The sequence below is a fragment of the Gymnoscopelus braueri genome (assembly GCF_963280865.1).
Source record: "Gymnoscopelus braueri genome assembly, chromosome: 22".
Classification (NCBI taxonomy): Eukaryota; Metazoa; Chordata; class Actinopteri; order Myctophiformes; family Myctophidae; genus Gymnoscopelus; species Gymnoscopelus braueri.
The window spans coordinates 36,814,898-36,832,045 of NC_137624.1; the positions used below are offsets into that span (position 1 = coordinate 36,814,898).

The following is a 17,148-nucleotide window of genomic DNA, read 5'->3' on the forward strand; positions in this document are numbered from 1 at the left end:
GCAATCAATGTAGAAATACTCTGTTACAAGTTAAGTCCGGAATTCAAAATGTACTTGAGTTAAAGTGCGTCTGTGTCGGATTATGTTGGAAATTCCCTGTATTCCTCAATGGGCTGTAGAGACGGGGCGCATCTGGCGAAAGCCGGTATTACACTCAAAGTAAACGGGAAGTAAACGAGGGGGGAATGGCGTTCAAGCACAGACGGGATTCAAACACATATTTATTGAAAACTACGACTAAAGACTGTACAAAAAGATTACGAATACCGAGTTAGCATCCGGAGCTACCGCGTAAGCACCTTATATTTTGCATGTGTACATGTTAGGAGAAATACGGACTTTACGGGCGGATGTCCAGTGACAATTGGGCGGTGAAGCCCAAGACTATCATAGATATATGCAAATGTCAAAATCGGATCAAATACACCTATGATTGATAGTCTTGAATTGATTGAATCTAGGCTAGATTCTCTGATACTTAGAATAGAAGCTTGCTTTTACTTTTTGGTGCTTTGTGTTGGGTTGAATTTTGAATGAGGGACTTCTGCTTGTAGACAAAATACTGATTATTTCCACCAATGTTGGCTACAAGCGCATCACCACCAAGCTGATGTTTTACAGCAGCTGAACAACAAACACAAACTGTGCTGTTCTCTTGAACACAGCCCCGATTCATTGGTTCAGAGCCAATCAGCACGCAGTATTCGGGTCAGGTGACACCAGCCTGGCTACCACTGTCTTTAAGTGCCGTCTGTCTGCAACTGAGATTTCGGTTCAACTTTGGCACAAAAGTCCTCTTTAATGATGGTTAATGTCAACGAAACCTCTTGAGTCCGCCATGTTATCTCTTTGGGGACGTAAAGAGAAGATGACATTTCGTTATTCGTGGAAAATTGAGGGGAAAAGCTCGTTATAGTGACCACTGCAGGGAAGTCACTGCGCTGTTTGTAAACACAACTCGGCGTGCCGAGCAGATCTACAAGCTCACAAGGTGGCTCATCAGAAGTGTAGATATGCAATTTTCAGCGCGCAACACCGTTCGAATGACGGACAGATAACTATACATTTAGCATGAGTCATAACTCATAAGTCTTATAGTGGATTCATTAAAAGTTGTGTACATGACAATGTAAAAATAACTGTACAAGTAAAAGTCCTGCATATTTTTGTATGCAATTAATATTGTCAAATGTCTGATTTGTTACTACATCTTATGTATTATTTACTTTTTGTATTGCAATAAATTGCTTTGGCCTTTCCGTCTCTCTGTTACAGTTAGGGTAAGTGTAAGTGATCTTTTTTGGTTAAAACAAAAAGGGTTTTGTTAAAATGTTAAAGCTCTATATTCTGATAGTACTCATTGCTAGAGTGTTTGTTCAGTAACAGGGGGTCTCCATGTCTCTCCAGCTCTTTGATACAGCTGGAGAGATACTGTAGGTAGGTAACACCATTTCACCCAATCAGGAGAGTACCCATTTATCAGCTTAATTTGTATAGTGTTCCAGTTCCAATTTTGTATGCTTATTTCTTTGTCATCACTTCCAATTCCACTTGTTCTCTGTTCTGGTTGGATAAAACTGGTATCCCGACCTGAAAATGCATTTTCTGTTTATTGAAGAGCTGGAGAAGCATGGAGACTCCTGTTACTGAACAAACACTCCATAGCAATGAGTACTATCAGAATATAAAGCCACTTAACACTTATTTTAACAAAAGAAAATCACTTACCCTACCTTAACAGAACACAAGTGATAATCCTAGTTTTGCCTTCAGTCACACTACAATTTACATTTTCTAAGTATCCTTTGGTGGATTTGAAGTTTCCCCTTAAATAGCTTATTTTCTTGTGAAGGTTGTGGACCAAAATATTAATGTTTTAATAGGCTAAAACTGAGACGTTCCAAATGTTAGCCCAATGAGAATCTGAAATAAATAAATATTTTTAAACAATTTGTCAGTCATCAAAAAAAGAATTATACTATGACTCAAATACTCAAAACTAATATCACATGTAAAGTAATTTTAAATGGAATACTGAGTTACATTGAGGGGATCTCATCATATTATCGGATCATATTACAAAAAAGCCGTAGCTCGTTTCCATTGATTTCTTCTCGTATGTATGGATCATACAGTATCACGGTAAATGGGATCCCCTAGGGGTCAGTACTAGGGCCCCCTTCCTTTTCCCACTCTACGCAAAATCTCTTCTGCGAAAATAGTCGATCTACCAAGCTCACAACCAGTTTCTGCCGTCTGGTCGCCTATTTTCGCCTATTTTTGCTGAATGTTCGCCTTTTATGATATTATGCCCAGAACAGGGACGCTTTAGGGCTCATGTCGTTAAGCATCTCCCCATTCACTCTCATAGTGGTTCTCAAACTGTGGTTTGACCCTGAAGTGTCCAATTCGCTGTGCAATAATGATGATGAAAGCTGCATTTACATGGTAAACGTTCATTGTACTTTGTTGATTTTTCTCTCGTGTGTTTTCAGGCCAGGATGTGCGCTGTGCTAAAGGCCAGTGGCAGTGTGACGACGGGAGCTGTATCCCTCAATCCTGGCGCTGTGACAAGGACGGAGACTGTCTGGACGGCTCTGATGAGCTGGACTGTCCTGGTACCCACCCGGCTTTACTTTTACACACACGTTTCACTGTTTTCATGAAATTGTTGTTAATCTATTGAATCCGGGAACGCATCTGACATTTTAGATTTCTTTGGCTATTCAAAAATAGCAGATGTACAAGCTCGTGAGCTTGTAGATCTGCTATTTTTGAAAACAAGTGAAAATGTGTGCAATTTGGCCGATTCTACAAATGTCAGTTTTTTGGAAAAGAATTATGTTGCTATATTATCAGTGGTTCTCAAACGTTTTCATGTCAAGGACCCCCAAATTAATATCTATTTGGCCGCGGACCCCCAACTCAAATTTGTTGTTCCAGGACCCCCAGAAGCAAAGATTTGAGTAAAGAATTTTCACTTAAAAAATATATATATTCAAAGATTTGCAAACATTTTCACGATTTTTCAAAAATAGCAGATCTACAAGCTCGTACCACGGCACTCGGTGCCGTGCTATGAGCTTGTAGATCTTCTATTTTTGAGTAGCCAAAAGTGTAAAATAATGCTTTTTAGCTTTTAAAAGATTACACAGATGTGTTCCCGGTCTTAATGGGTAGTGTTTGGGCCTATTCAAGCTGTCAAAATGTTGTATGACGACAAACTGAGATGGATTTGATTACTTTGTGTCATGAAGATTGGACTTGACTTCACACAAAACCTCCATTTACATTGCTTTTGTTATAACGATCACAAAACATGTACAGCAATTGTTTTGCATTTCAATATGGACCGAGTGAGCCATTATTGGATTTCACGATCCCATCATAACTTGCATTTCTGTCTTATCCATAAGGTAGTGTATCAAGCAGAGGCATGGATTCCCCCCCCTCTCCAGCAAATTGAATCCTTGCTATTAGGATATACTATTCATTTTTTGGGATTATTCTATACTCATATTGATGCTTGTAGGCCTCTGTTAACTTTCTTTTATAGTGTTTTAACCTTTTTTTAACAAGTTCTTCCTAATGAAGTTTTTTTTTTAATAAAAATATTTTGTGCGAGGGATAAAAAAAAAAAAAATTCTACAAGTTCATAGCGCGGCACTCAGTGCCGTGCTATGAGCTTGTAGATCTGCTATTTTTGAATAGCCAAACTATAAAATATGGTTAAAATGATTGTGACGCCATATTAACTAATTTATCTGGGGACACCCTGGTACCCCCCCAAGGACCCCTGGGGGTCCCCGGACCCCACTTTGAGAACCAAAGATCTAGATAACATTTTACGTGGTGGTCAAGAAGACCTCCATCTCAAGAGTTGTACCTCCATCTCGTGTCTTGGCAGGCAACGGGGGGACCTGCGCTCGCGGCCAGCTGGCCTGCGTGGACTCTCCCGGTTGTGTGAACCGGTCCGAGCTGTGTGACGGACGCCACCAATGCTTCAGTGGTTCCGACGAAGCCAACTGCACCGCCACCGTCAGCTGTCTGGACTCTGACTGGACCTGTCTCAACGGACTGTGCATCTCCATGGAGCTCCGCTGTAACGGAAAGAACGACTGTCTCGACAAAGGCGGCTCCGATGAACGCGACTGTGGTACGATGATGATGATGATTTCCCCACACAGTAAAATCCTGAGTGTTCATCTCATTCTGAGAGTGTACAAATGTCACCAAATGAACCAGTACAGGTCCTTTTTGGTGACATTTGTACACATGGAGTAGCAGATCTGTAAGTGTCCATTTTATGGACATTATGTTTGATGTTGTGATGTACAGTAGATTACACAGCTTTTTGAACTTATATTCTGTAGTGTTTTGTACACAATCAACAGGCCATGGATTTTAGTATAATGTGAGAGAAATCTGCGCTCTGCACGGCAACAGCACTCCTAGGCAGGGAAAGTAGAAATTTAGATGGGGCAAGTAGATTTGAGAGCCATGCAGGGCAAGTAGGAAAGAACCTTAAATCAGACCCTGCGCTTGGGGGTAAATCTGTGCTGTGAACCAGCCTTGGACTCGTAAAATGGCTACCGGGTTGCAACACACCCAGATTGATCCCCGAAGGAGACACTTCTACCTTCTCCTTTTTAAATCATGGTCTTATTTGTAATATTATTGAATCCCCAAAAAGGCAGAACCATGTAGACTTCTTGTTTTGATTGGTTGTTGTTTTGACGTAATGATCAGGGAGTTGTGAAGATGGTGGTCTTCGCTGTCCAGAAGGAACCTGCGTCTCTGCTCAGGAGAGATGTGATGGGAAAGCTCAGTGTTCTGATGCCAGTGATGAACCAACCACCTGCGGTGAGGCTGTTGTTTTTTTATCTGCTCACTTACTTGTATCTTGACGTATGTGTAAATTAATGAAGTGCATGGTAAATGTATCCACTTATAACTCTGAGAATGTACAAATGTAACCAAATCCATTTGGTTACATTTGTACATTCTCATGGTTGCAAGCCGTAATCTAGAAGTTAATTTTAATGAATTAAACGTTATTTTTAACCAATCTGTATGGTAGAGTATGTTAACACAATATAAATGGCACATAGTCACATACAGTGATTGAAGGTAGTCTCCCTAATCCCTGTCTCCATTGAGACATTTAGACCCTGGTGTCGGGTATGACGCATACTAGTTGATGCATAGTACTGCCTGAAGCTCATGAGTGCAATATCTGGTCAAGCGGGGGGGATTGCCTCTTGACTGGGCAGTATAAGTCATGCGGAAGAGAGACCAGAGTTTGCTGGTAGGACATAACCGTTACGGATTGCAGATAATCATCACTTAGGATTTTTACTGTATTAAAAAAAGCTGCTGACTAAATGGTATTTTCCCCTTCCCTCCTGTAGGTGGCAGGTGCTCCGTGGCTAACGGTGGTTGTAGCCATGTGTGCGTGGATGAGCCGTGGGGCGCTCTGTGCGCCTGTCCACCTGGATTTACGCTGGCCGTCAATGGAGCGGTCTGTACAGGTCAGTGCGGTGGGGACATGACCTTTTGAAAGGGAAACACAGATTTCCAACATAAATCCCATTGTTCTGATGTGAGATGGTCAATAATAATAGTGTCTAGTTGAAAATCGGCTGTGTTTTCCTTTAAATAACACAAGATTTGACAGTGTAGTGATTTAAAGGCACACTGCACCGAACTATGGATTGTATAGACTTGACTGTGCATATCGGTAATATAGTGTTTTGGTATGTTCCTTCTGTTCAGATGTGGATGAATGTGCCCAGCCATTTCCCATCTGCGGCCACTACTGTTCCAACACTGTGGGCTCTTTCTACTGTGACTGCAAACCAGGCTTCAAACTGAATGGAACCACGTGTCTGCCTACAGGTACGCACTCTGAATCAAACCACCCGTCTGGCCACAGGTGCTGGAAATGTAGCTAACTGCGACACAGCATAGGAAGTGTTTTCCATGCATGGTTTACAGATTAAAAAGAAGTTCCACATTCTCTTCACTATACATTTCCTGGTTATTGACATGCAATCACATCAGGTGTGGCTTTATTATTTTGAATGACACAATCCCGTATTAATAATGTGATGGGAGATGCATGGTCTTCCAGTCTGGCGCATCAGGTGGGTCTTGAGTAATGTTGACTCCATAGACAAATAAACGAGGAAAAATAATGCAGATATCAGGATGGCGTGGCTCCAATGTGGATCTCACAGACTTCATGTTGTGACCAGCTGTGACCTCAGTCATCCATGTCATATCTATGATGAATATCTCCAAATTAGGGCAAGGTTCAATAGGATCACAGCCCTATTGACTTCCATGATCAAATTCAAAAAGTATAAATCATGTTTTGAATTGTTGGAGGTACTTGTGTGGCATATACCGGCAGTGTGCATAGTGATTTGCAAGATTAGCTCCAGACCGGCACACACAGACCCTGTCATAGATGGATAGCCTCTTGGAAAGCCTCACCGTAAAATCAGAAGTACCAAAATCAACGGCCCTTCCTCTTTTAAGTATTGTAGTGTTAGAAGTACAGTGTGTAAATGTTTTATACACCATATCTGTGTTGCCAGGTAATCCTGTGATGCTGCTGACACAACGGAAAGGGTCCATCGTTCTTTTAAACCCAAAGTCCCAGCGGCTTCTGCCCCACTCCATCACGGCTGGTTCCAACGCTGTGTGTCTGACCTACGACCTGGTCCGAAACTGGTTCTACTGGGCAGACCGCAAGGGAGCAATTCTCAAGTCTGATGGACGACGGACCTTAACGGTCTACACCGGTGAGACAACATCAATTATTTGACCGGATGTCAGCCAATAGGAAAGAAGCGTGTGGTTGACCCCACTTGACGGGTATTTTGCGTGTAGTTTTCTTTCAGTGAGCCAACCACTACAGACAAAATGAGACTAAATACACACAGGAAAGCGTCACTGCCCACATTCCGCTAGGCGGCATGGGTAATGACTAGCCCCTTTCGGGACCCTGTTTACCTTTTTTGTATTTGGGAAGGCTCCCTTGACAGTCAATCCACTCTCCCATGTACCCGCTGGTACCACTGTCTGGTCCCGGGCAAATATAACGTCGCTTAAGTGTTGCAGAGATTTTTCAAAGATACCATCTAATGCAGTAGGCTCCCACGGAAACATGGGTTAATCGGCACTGATCGGCGTTGCCGTGTTTCCGCGGGAGCCTACTGCATTTGATGGTGACCAGTTCGACGCCTCTGGCAGTCGGCATGCGTTTGCTTCCCCACAATACTTGTGCCGTGCGAATAGAGCTTGAGACTATTTTTCTCAACCAACAGGAGAGCCTGGGATTAAAAGCCTGGCTTGTGACTGGCTGAACGGATACCTTTACTGGACCAATGAGAAAACGCACACCATCTACATGGGATCTCCTGATAGGAGCGAATTCACTACCGTGCTGAGTAAAGACATCCGCCCACGAGAGCTGGTTCTCCTCCCCATAGAGAGGTAGGTTTCCCCTTCTCCCAATTTAGTCATACTATCAATTCCCATTTCCCTTGTTCTTCCATCCATTGTATCTGCTGACCCCTACTGGTTGTTAAATAAGAGTGAGTGTAGTTGAGCACCCACTGAGTATTTTTCGGGCTATTGTACATCTGCTATTTTTGAGTGGTTGATTTTCTTTTTTTATAATTTTGAATTACAAAACGGTTTAAGAACTACTTATTTAGAAGGCATTTGTAGAATCGGCCTCAGGTCTTATTGTCTCCTCGTCTCCTTTCCCCTAGCTCGATGTTCTGGACCAACGCAGGCCCCGGCAATGCCACGACACTGGAGAGGTCTTGGATGGATGGATCGGAGCCCAGTACTCTGGCAGTCCTCACAGCCCAGGGTCCTCACAGCCTTACTATTGATGTAGCGGCCCGCAGGCTTTACTGGCTCAGTGTCCTCAAGATGGTGAGTCGATCAGAGGAAATGTGTAAAGGGTCCATTTTTTACACTTGAGAACAGGCTCTGTGCATAACGGTAGTACTCCTGGGTTTCCAGAAGGTGGCATACCCGCTTTCCTGTTCTGGGTTAGTTTCCCATGCAGTAGCTGCATTTGATTGGCTTGGCAGCAGATTTGAACTGGAAACATGTTTCATACATGTTTTTTTATTTTTATTTTTTATATATAATATCAATTAATTGAAAACACATTTCCAAGCTTTACTTTGAGGAGTTATTCGCATTAAGACCGGTAAAAGCATCTGTCATTTTAGATTTTAACCATTATTTTATACTTTGGCTATTCAAGAATAGCAGATATACAAGCTCATGGTGAGCTTGTAGATCTGCTATTTCTTTTTTGTACAATCTTGCAAATGTGTGCAAATCTTTGAATATATATATATATTTTTTTAAAGGGAACATTTTAACAAAAATCTTTGCTTCTGGGGATTCTACAAATGTCTTCTAAATCCTAACGGTTTAAAAATATATATCTTCTGTTTCTATTCACCTGTTTCCTAGGCTGTGTGTTTTCCACTTCCTGTCGATTTCATTAGATATCATTGGTCATCTGACCAGTTTCATTGGATTTCATTGGATAAAATCGACAGGAAGTGGAAAACACACAGCCTAGGAAACGGCTGAATAGGCATCAGTGGTTCAATTTCAGTTAAAAATGTTCGCTTGAGAAAAAATATATATGTTCAAAGATTGGCACACATTTTCACGATTTTTCGTGAGGAAATGTAAAATGACACAGATGCGTTCCCGGATTGAATGGGTTTATATTATTCCCCCACAGTCTGTGGAGACGGTGAAAGTGGATGGGACGGGTCGTCACTCCATCACAGGAAGGCTAGGCAGCAAACATCCTTTCGCCCTGGCTGTGTTCGGAGGCTGGTTCTACTGGGTCGATCAAATGGGGGTGTGGGCCGCGCCCCACGACCAGCTAGACCACAAGATCTTTCTCCAGAACGCTGTGTCACCTATGCTGACCGTTTACCATGAGCTACAGCAGCCTAAAGGTATTGTGGGTAATGCAGTTATTAGATCATCATAGAGTTTAAAACTTAAAACCTTTTTTCCCTTCTACACCAAATAGTTTTGGCAAAACTTGCAGATGTCCGCTGATCGGCTATTTTTGCTGAATGTTTGCCTATTATGACATGCTCAGAATAGGGATGTTTGGGTTCTAGTGGTTATAACTTTTTTCTTTCCTTTATCCCATTAAGACCTGAGGCAATAATTAAAAATGTTTTCTAAATCCTAACAGTTTTTTGAAAAAAAAAATAAAAATTCAATTCGTTTTCAAAAATAGCAGATCTACAAGCTCATAGCGCGGCACTCTGTGCCGCGCTATGAGCTTGTATATCTGCTATTTTTGAATAGCCATAGAAATCTAAAGTGACACAGATGCGTTCCAGGTCTTAATGGGTTATTTGAAATGAAATATTTCTAGTATTCTATTTCACTAAGTTATCTAGAATTCTATTTGACTGCTTATCTTATATTTATTGATCTGTCTGTCTATCTGTGTTTATAAACTAGGTCCTTCTCCATGTGAGAAGTCTCCATGCCAGCTCTGTCAGCTGACCAACGAGAACCAGGCTGGCTTCACTTGTGCATGTTCCAACGATCAAGTACTGATGCCTGACATGCCATGTGATTGTAAGTTTAAAATGTTTCACCCCCACTATTGCACTGCACTTGTACTGTATGTGAGGCTTTGGTTGTATTGCATAATAATCAATGTGATTTGACCTTGGTTCAGAACCTCAACTGCAAAATAATTTTCATGTCCAGTGTCTTCTGTCTGCATTTTTCTTTACTAGTGCTTTTTATTGTTATTCTTGGACTCCAGGCTAAGGTAGGGTTACCACCCGTCCCGTAAAATACGGAATTTTCCTGTAATTGCCAATTAAATCTTGTGTTCCGTTCTGAACCAATATGGGTTTTATTTTCATAAACATACCCTGACACTGAATGGACTGAAGAAGTCCAGTAAATTTGTCGTAGGACCCCAAGTTGGACCTCCCGTGCCTTTGTGTCTGTCTCTGGCTGCTGCACCTGCACTGTCGGATCGGGCTTTTGTTTATGCATACAGTTCTTTTGAAGAAACTTTTTTTTTCAGCATTTGTTTGTCTTTTGTAATCTTTTGAAATAATACATTGATCAAATTAGGAAACCAAAAAAAAAGATTTTTGCTTGCGACCCATAAAGATCCTGAACCAGTGTTTGGGAACCACTACCATAAAAGTATTACATCTAAATTAAAACATGACACTGCCCCTCCCCCCCCCCCCCCCCTCCACCATACAGATCCAAGGTTTCTATATGGGAGCCTGAGGACCATTCACCAGTTGGAGTTTAAAGGCAGCAAGGTGGTCCAAACCCTGGTGTTCTCCCCCAAAGATGTCATCGTGTCCTTCGCCGTGGACTTCTACAGAGACTGGATCTACTGGGTCAACGAGACTGGAGAGATCAAGCGCACGCCATTGGCTGACACCCAGGATAAGTTTGAACTCATCCCAACCATTACCCCTGGTAATTAATCCTGTCTGTTGTGGATCTTGGTTCAGGCTCTTTGTTGTGCATTTTTCCTTTTTGCATTTGTGTCTGCCATGGTTTCAGTTAAGTCTGGGTGTTTTTAAAGCTGCAATCCAGAACATAGGGATTGCAGATTCAAGCCCAATTTTGATTTTATCATAGTGCCAAACTAAATCACAAGTTGTTTCAAGACTAGAGCGCAGCGCCAGAGACCCCCCAACTTTATCATGCCTTTTAACCCATTAAAACCGGGAAAGCGTCTGTGTCATTTGTCATTAACCACTTTAACCATCATTTTATACTTTGGCTATTCAAAAATAGCTTGAGATGGGGGTCCATGGCCAAATATTATTTTGGGGGTTCTTGGCATGAAAAAGTTTGAGCGCCACTGAAGTTCTTTCCGAAAACTGTAATAAGACATTTTTGGACTCATGAAACATTTTGTATTCTTCTTGTCTTTACCCTGCTGCTCAGTCTGTCGGATACGAGTGGACCAGAAGAGCGGCGCCCTCTACTGGATGTCATGTGATCAGACTTCGATCGGTGTCACCGCACCCAGACGGGTTCCCCCCAAGGTGCTGTACCGTACGTCTTCTGGTGAAGTCAGGGACATGTATGTGGACTGGATGAGGGCCAGACTGCTCTGGTTGGAGGCGGACCGCGTTCTCAGCATGAGCCTGTCGGGAGGTTCCACCACGGAGGTCCTCAAGCTGGGAGGAGATGTCCATATCAGGATGGCCTTTGACCTCCAGGCCAACAGCCTTCTCTGGCATACGGGAAGTGTTGGTTAGTACAGCATTTGTTTCCCTTTTTGTCAGTATTAAACTTAATCTGTATGTCTCAGTACATACATGGAATGTGGCTCAAAGTATAATACTACAGTGATTCTCAAACTTCTTATTATAAGTACATCAATTTCATAATGCATTAGGCCATGGACCCCCCATTTGTTATCTCTGGATTATCTGGTTATCTCTAAGAAATGGTTTATGACTTGGTACGATAGTCTTTCATTTGGACCAGAATTCCTATACGATCTTATGTGCTGTAGGTGTAGAGATAACTGTGAAAATCGGGTTATAAATTAGCTGTTCTTGTCCGTTCTCTTGTATTTACTTGTACAGTACATGTAAACATGGTGAGGATTTAGCAGGGGAACTCCCTCCAAGACCCTTTGGGCTCCCTGGACCTGATGTTGAGAACCACTGTGTTAGGATATGCCAATAAACAAAAGGGGAAAAATACAGTAAATGTGGACAATATCAAAACGAGGCTCATCCGCTTTACAGCATGAACTTTGTACTGTAGCTGTAGGGTCTTCCCTCGCGAATCGGAACTTCAATCAGTAATGTGATACAGATGACAGGAACACCATTATACAGATGAACACATCAAAGCTCACAAATCCTGAGCATTAATTTACCCTTTTATACACAGAATGAAATTACACTGAGGATTTGACATGTAATGGCCCCAAAAATATGAAGGATTATCTCAAAATGAAAATGTTCCCGATCCCCTTTTTATTATATTAAACTGGAATACTGATGACTGTGCAGGACTGTCGACCATGAGTCTCCTGACTGGAAGGACCCACCTCGCTGGAGGAGGATGGAACATATCGGGATCGGTCGTGGCCGCTTTTGAGCCTTTCCTGTTGTCGGTCTCCTCTGGTAACATAACCCTGTGGGACCGGAGGGACAGGAGACGCATTAGAGACGTGAAGAGGGTCAATTTAGTGTTGGAGGTCATGGTCGCCTTGAAGGACATCAAACCAGGTCAGGGACTGAGTTTTCCACCAAAATTCAACAGATTTGAATTTGGGGGATTTTTTTTGTTATTATTGGAACTTGGGGAATTTTTCAGAAAATTGTCATTCAATGTGAATGAAAGTTAGTGCTGTCATGTTATCCCCAGAGACCTTAAAGGGATAGTTCACCCCCAAAAATATTTTTTTTCCTATCGATTAGTCACCCCATGGAGACTTGAAGATTTTTTTTAGTTTGTCGCATTCCTAAGCCAATAATTTGCCGCTGCCGGTCATGAAATTATTGGCTTAGGAATGAGACCATGAATTCAAGTCTCCATGGGGTGACTAATTGATAGGAAAAAAGTACTTTTTTGGGTGAACTATCCCTTTAATTTGCTAATGTTAAAGGGATAGTTCAGCCAAACAATTACTTATTTTCTATCAATTACACACCCCATGAAGCCTTGAATTCATGGAGATTTTTTAGTTTTTGTCGCATTCCTGAGCCAATCATTTGATGAGCGGCGGAAAGATGCTAATGTCTCCGGTAGGAGACTCAAAGTTGACACTTTGAGTCTCCTACCGGAGCCGCCGCCGGTCATCAAATTATTGGCTTAGGAATGTGACAAAAACAAAAAATATCCATGAATTCAAGTCTCCATGGGGTGTGTAATCGATAGAAAAAATGTAATTTTGGGGGTGAACAATCCTTTTAAGAAGTTATAAAGAGAGGTATATCATTTTGTAACAACTGTTCAGCTGAACTTGGTGAATCTGATAATGTTTTCCCTCTCTATATATGATCCAGGAAAGACCACAGTCATTCCAAAAGTTCCTGTTCAAGATGTCCGTCCGCCTCAGCCCTCTCCTCCCACGCAGCCAGCTTGCCCCAGTCCATCGGTTCTCTGTCCTACAGCTGTTCACCTGTGCATCTCCCCAGCTCTGCTTTGTAACGGTCGTAAAGACTGTCCTGATGGCTTTGATGAGGAGAACTGTGTGAAAAGATGTCCCTCAATGGGTAAGCAATGTGCCGTTTTAAGGCCAATATAATTATTGTTTAGAGTAGCATTAATATTTTGCCAGCATAAACATTCCTGTCCTCAACATTACTTATTTGCATTATTTTTTACCCAGGTGACTTGAACCATTTGGCTATTCACGTTTGAAACCTCTTCATTCTCATGTTAGAGAATATCTTTAAAGTAAACATGAATTCTTGGATATGTCAGTATATGCGCACGTTTTCTATGGACACTGGTCCTTGGTCAGTATGGTACAGTACATTTTGACGATGTGTTTTCAAACTCCAATTCCACAGCAAATCTTGCACACCTCCAATAACAAGTTTTTATGCCGTTTTCGGCTTTATTTAAACATTCTCATGGAGATCTTTATACTATTGTAAAAAAGGCACTCTTCGTATAGACTTTAAATTAGAAATGAGTTTTGCGTAACTGCAAATGTTCCATTAAAGGTTAGGCATCAGTTTATGGTAAAGCTTAGGGCCAGCTATGTGTGTTAAGGGTAAGTTTGTTTTAGGGAACAGAGTTTAAGGTTGAAATGCATAATTTTTGTTGGGGTCAGCATTTGTCATAGTTTATTTCATTTCAAAATACTTGCTTGAGCTCACATGGTAAACATTGATCTATATAGGCAAACACAGAAGGAGGGAGCGCACACCTGTGTTGATGAAGTGCTGGCCAAGGCAGGTAATAGTATTGACAAAGGATGAGGCCGCACAGCTCTTACCCACGATGCAAAATGTTTATTTAAAAATGAAACCAACGTTTTGACAGTGAAGTCTTCCCCAGGGTTTTTTTGTTCTCCTCAGGGTTTTGGAACAAGAAAACCCTGGGGAAGACTTCACTGTCGAAACATTGGTTTCATTTTTAAATAAACATTTTGCATCGTGGCTAAGAGCTGTGCGGCCTCATCCTTTGTCAAAAACATTGATCTATACAATGTGAAACAAGGTAAAGTAGTTCTCATAACTAGAACTGGGTTTGCCATGAGATAAGACCCTTTACAGTAGACGGGATAACGGGAAGACATGAAACTGAGGGTACAGAGGCATTGTGACAAATTCCTGTCTTTGATAATTGTTGAATGCACCAACTGGATGCAAAAGTGTGACATGTCCAAATCAATGTTTTCGTCCTCTGTAGCCGACTTCCGCTGCAAAGACCGTAGAAGCTGTGTGTCCAAGGGTCTGCTGTGTGACGGTCGATCTCACTGTCACGATGGATCAGATGAGCTTGACTGTCCCTCTATAGCTGCCGCTCCATACCGGTCAGCTGCGCCGTCCCGGTCAGGAGTTCTGAAGTGTCGTAAAGGCTCCAGACCATGTAGAGATGGACGGGAATGTGTTCTGTACAGCCACGAGTGTGACGGAGAGCCTGACTGCCAGGATGGATCAGATGAACAGGATTGTGGTGAGCGGTCTTTAACAGTACCGTTGTTGAAATGGAATCGTTTTCACCTTTTATGGTCTTGTATCTGTGACCTGTACTTGCTGGTAAGACACTCATACTGATACTATGTTCTACTTTATTGCTACACAGCAATAGTGTTATTTAATGGCGTGGAATTCGTACGCCATGTCGCCCTTTTATGATGTGTCGGTCATCTATGACGCATCTATGACATCCGTCTCAATATCTGGGCAAGCTTTCAGCTCCCATTTCCATTGTTAAAGTTAAATATGTAAAGTATGAAAACGAATGCAGGAACTAGGGAGTTACTATTGTTGCATACAGGCAGCGTGCCTACGAAATGTGCCACTGATTGGTCTAGTGGTTCGCAAGATTATCCCCGGACAGTCTCACAGATGAACCCATTTCTAGATGCATTGCCTCCTACAGAGCATGACATGCAATAAATCGCAGTTCTTTGTCTGTTTTAATTAAATGATTTGATTAATATTCCAACGGTTGACCTGCTGTCTCTAGACTCTCCAATGACTGATGGTAGTCCTGCACTCAACGTCAACTCGTCCAGTCAATCCCTCCTGCCAGATACAGTTGCTACCCAGCCTCTCACCACCGCCAAGCCACGCTGCATCTATCCTTCTTTCCTGTGTCCGGGGTCACCTGTGTGCATCTCCTCCACCCAACTGTGTGACAAGAAGAGGGACTGTCCTGATGGAGCCGACGAGAAGAACTGCGTCTCAAAATGTCCCAACAGATGTAAGTTGTAATGGAGCCTTGCTTATTTTCTAGTTGCAGTCCAGAACTTATTTTAATTAATACATTTTTATTTGAACCAATCTGTATGGTTGGTTGTCTGCATTTAAAAAAAAAAGGTTGTGTTCCAGTTCCAATTTGTGTCTACTCATTTATTTGTTTACTGTTGTTCACTTGTAATTTCACTTATCATCCTGTGTCCTGTATGAGTTTTCTTTACTGACAGGATTAAATTGGTAGCAGGAGAGACCCCTGTTGCTGATCAAACGCTCTATAGCAATGATTAATATCACAATTATTATTTACAGCACATAACTCTTTCAGTTAACACATTTTTTTTTCGTTTCAATATAACTAGGTGAAGCTAAATTATTATTTCTGTGTGGGCAATGTGTGTTCATTGTCCAAATCAATGTTCTCATCCTCTGTAGCCGACTTCCGCTGCAAAGACCGTAGAAGCTGTGTTTCCAAGCGTCTGCTGTGTGACGGTCGATCTCACTGTCACGATGGATCAGATGAGTTTGACTGTCCCTCTATAGCTGCCGCTCCATACCGGTCAGCTGCTCCGTCCCAGTCAGATGTTATAAAGTGTCGTAAAGGCTCCAGACCATGTAGAGATGGACGGGAATGTGTTCTGTACAGCCACGAGTGTGACGGAGAGCCTGACTGCCAGGATGGATCGGATGAACAGGATTGTGGTGAGCTGTCTCTAACAGTACTGTTGTTGAAATGGAATATTAGTCTAGTTTTCAGTCTTTGCAATTGTAAGAGATTTTGTGTAGACGGAAAAAGTCCAGTTGTAACTCAAGTCCAGTTCTACAGGGGCTTAAGTGGTTAAGCTTGTGAATCCTGCTGCTGAACTGCCTCTTTCTATGTTCTGCTATGTTATACCTAAACAGCAATAGTGTTATTTAATGGCACGGCTCCTATGTAGATCTCAGACTTTGTCACCAGTCTATGATGGGACTCGATATCTGGGAAAGCTTTCAGCCCCCATCGACTTCCATTATAAAATGTAAGTTAAATATTTCCACGTATGTGAAAACCGACGCAGCGAGTTACTTCCGTTGCCTACTGACACAGTGCACAAGAAATTTGATCGGTCCAGCCGTTTGTGAGATTAGCCCTGACAGACACACTTTCTGGACGGCTCGCCTCCTACAGAACAAAATAATTTAATGAAGACGTCTCAGTTCTTTGGTCTATTGTAATGAAATGATTTGATTGAACGTTCCAACCGGTAACTGCTCTGTTTCAGACTCTCCAGTGACCACTAAGGGCAGTGCTGCACTAGACGTCAGACCGTCCGGTCAATCCCTGCTGCCAGATGAAGTTGCTACCCAGCCTCTCACTACTACCACCGCCAAGCCACGCTGCATCTATCCTTCATTCCTGTGTCCTGGATCATCTGTGTGCATCTCCTCTACCCAACTGTGTGACAAGAAGAGGGACTGTCCTGATGGAGCCGACGAGAAGAATTGTGTCTCAAAATGTCCCAACAGATGTAAGTTGTCATCATGTCCAGAGTGCTTCCCTCTCCAGCGTGTCTGTAGCATTGCATGGCAGAAAGGCACTGGCAGCTCAAAAAAACGGTTCTGTGGACATGGCCCCTTAAACTGTGGTAGTGCATGTAAAAAAAAATTATACAAACGAATACATGTGCCACATACTGCTTATGCTATG

The 17,148-nt window shown here is 42.3% G+C and overlaps 1 protein-coding gene across 2 annotated transcripts in view; it reads left to right on the top strand.

Moving 5' to 3' along the window:
- Positions 1-1,443: 1,443 nt before the first annotated feature.
- The window catches only part of LOC308077817 (uncharacterized protein), a 39,811-nt gene continuing 24,106 nt past the window's right edge, over positions 1,444-17,148 (top strand). Inside the window, exons 1-18 of one of the 2 annotated variants that reach the window (XM_080418767.1) lie at positions 1,444-2,618; positions 3,908-4,156; positions 4,750-4,863; positions 5,412-5,531; positions 5,776-5,898; positions 6,603-6,809; positions 7,335-7,503; positions 7,785-7,953; positions 8,789-9,011; positions 9,535-9,654; positions 10,306-10,530; positions 11,008-11,319; positions 12,093-12,311; positions 13,092-13,301; positions 14,449-14,715; positions 15,232-15,468; positions 15,897-16,163; positions 16,724-16,969. In XM_080418767.1, the coding sequence (XP_080274893.1) occupies positions 4,090-4,156; positions 4,750-4,863; positions 5,412-5,531; positions 5,776-5,898; positions 6,603-6,809; positions 7,335-7,503; positions 7,785-7,953; positions 8,789-9,011; positions 9,535-9,654; positions 10,306-10,530; positions 11,008-11,319; positions 12,093-12,311; positions 13,092-13,301; positions 14,449-14,715; positions 15,232-15,468; positions 15,897-16,163; positions 16,724-16,969 (3,295 nt within the window). In that variant the 5' untranslated portion in view covers positions 1,444-2,618; positions 3,908-4,089. The remainder of the gene's footprint in view (positions 2,619-3,907; positions 4,157-4,749; positions 4,864-5,411; positions 5,532-5,775; positions 5,899-6,602; positions 6,810-7,334; positions 7,504-7,784; positions 7,954-8,788; positions 9,012-9,534; positions 9,655-10,305; positions 10,531-11,007; positions 11,320-12,092; positions 12,312-13,091; positions 13,302-14,448; positions 14,716-15,231; positions 15,469-15,896; positions 16,164-16,723; positions 16,970-17,148) is intronic. The other variant, XM_080418768.1, reaches the window with a different exon arrangement.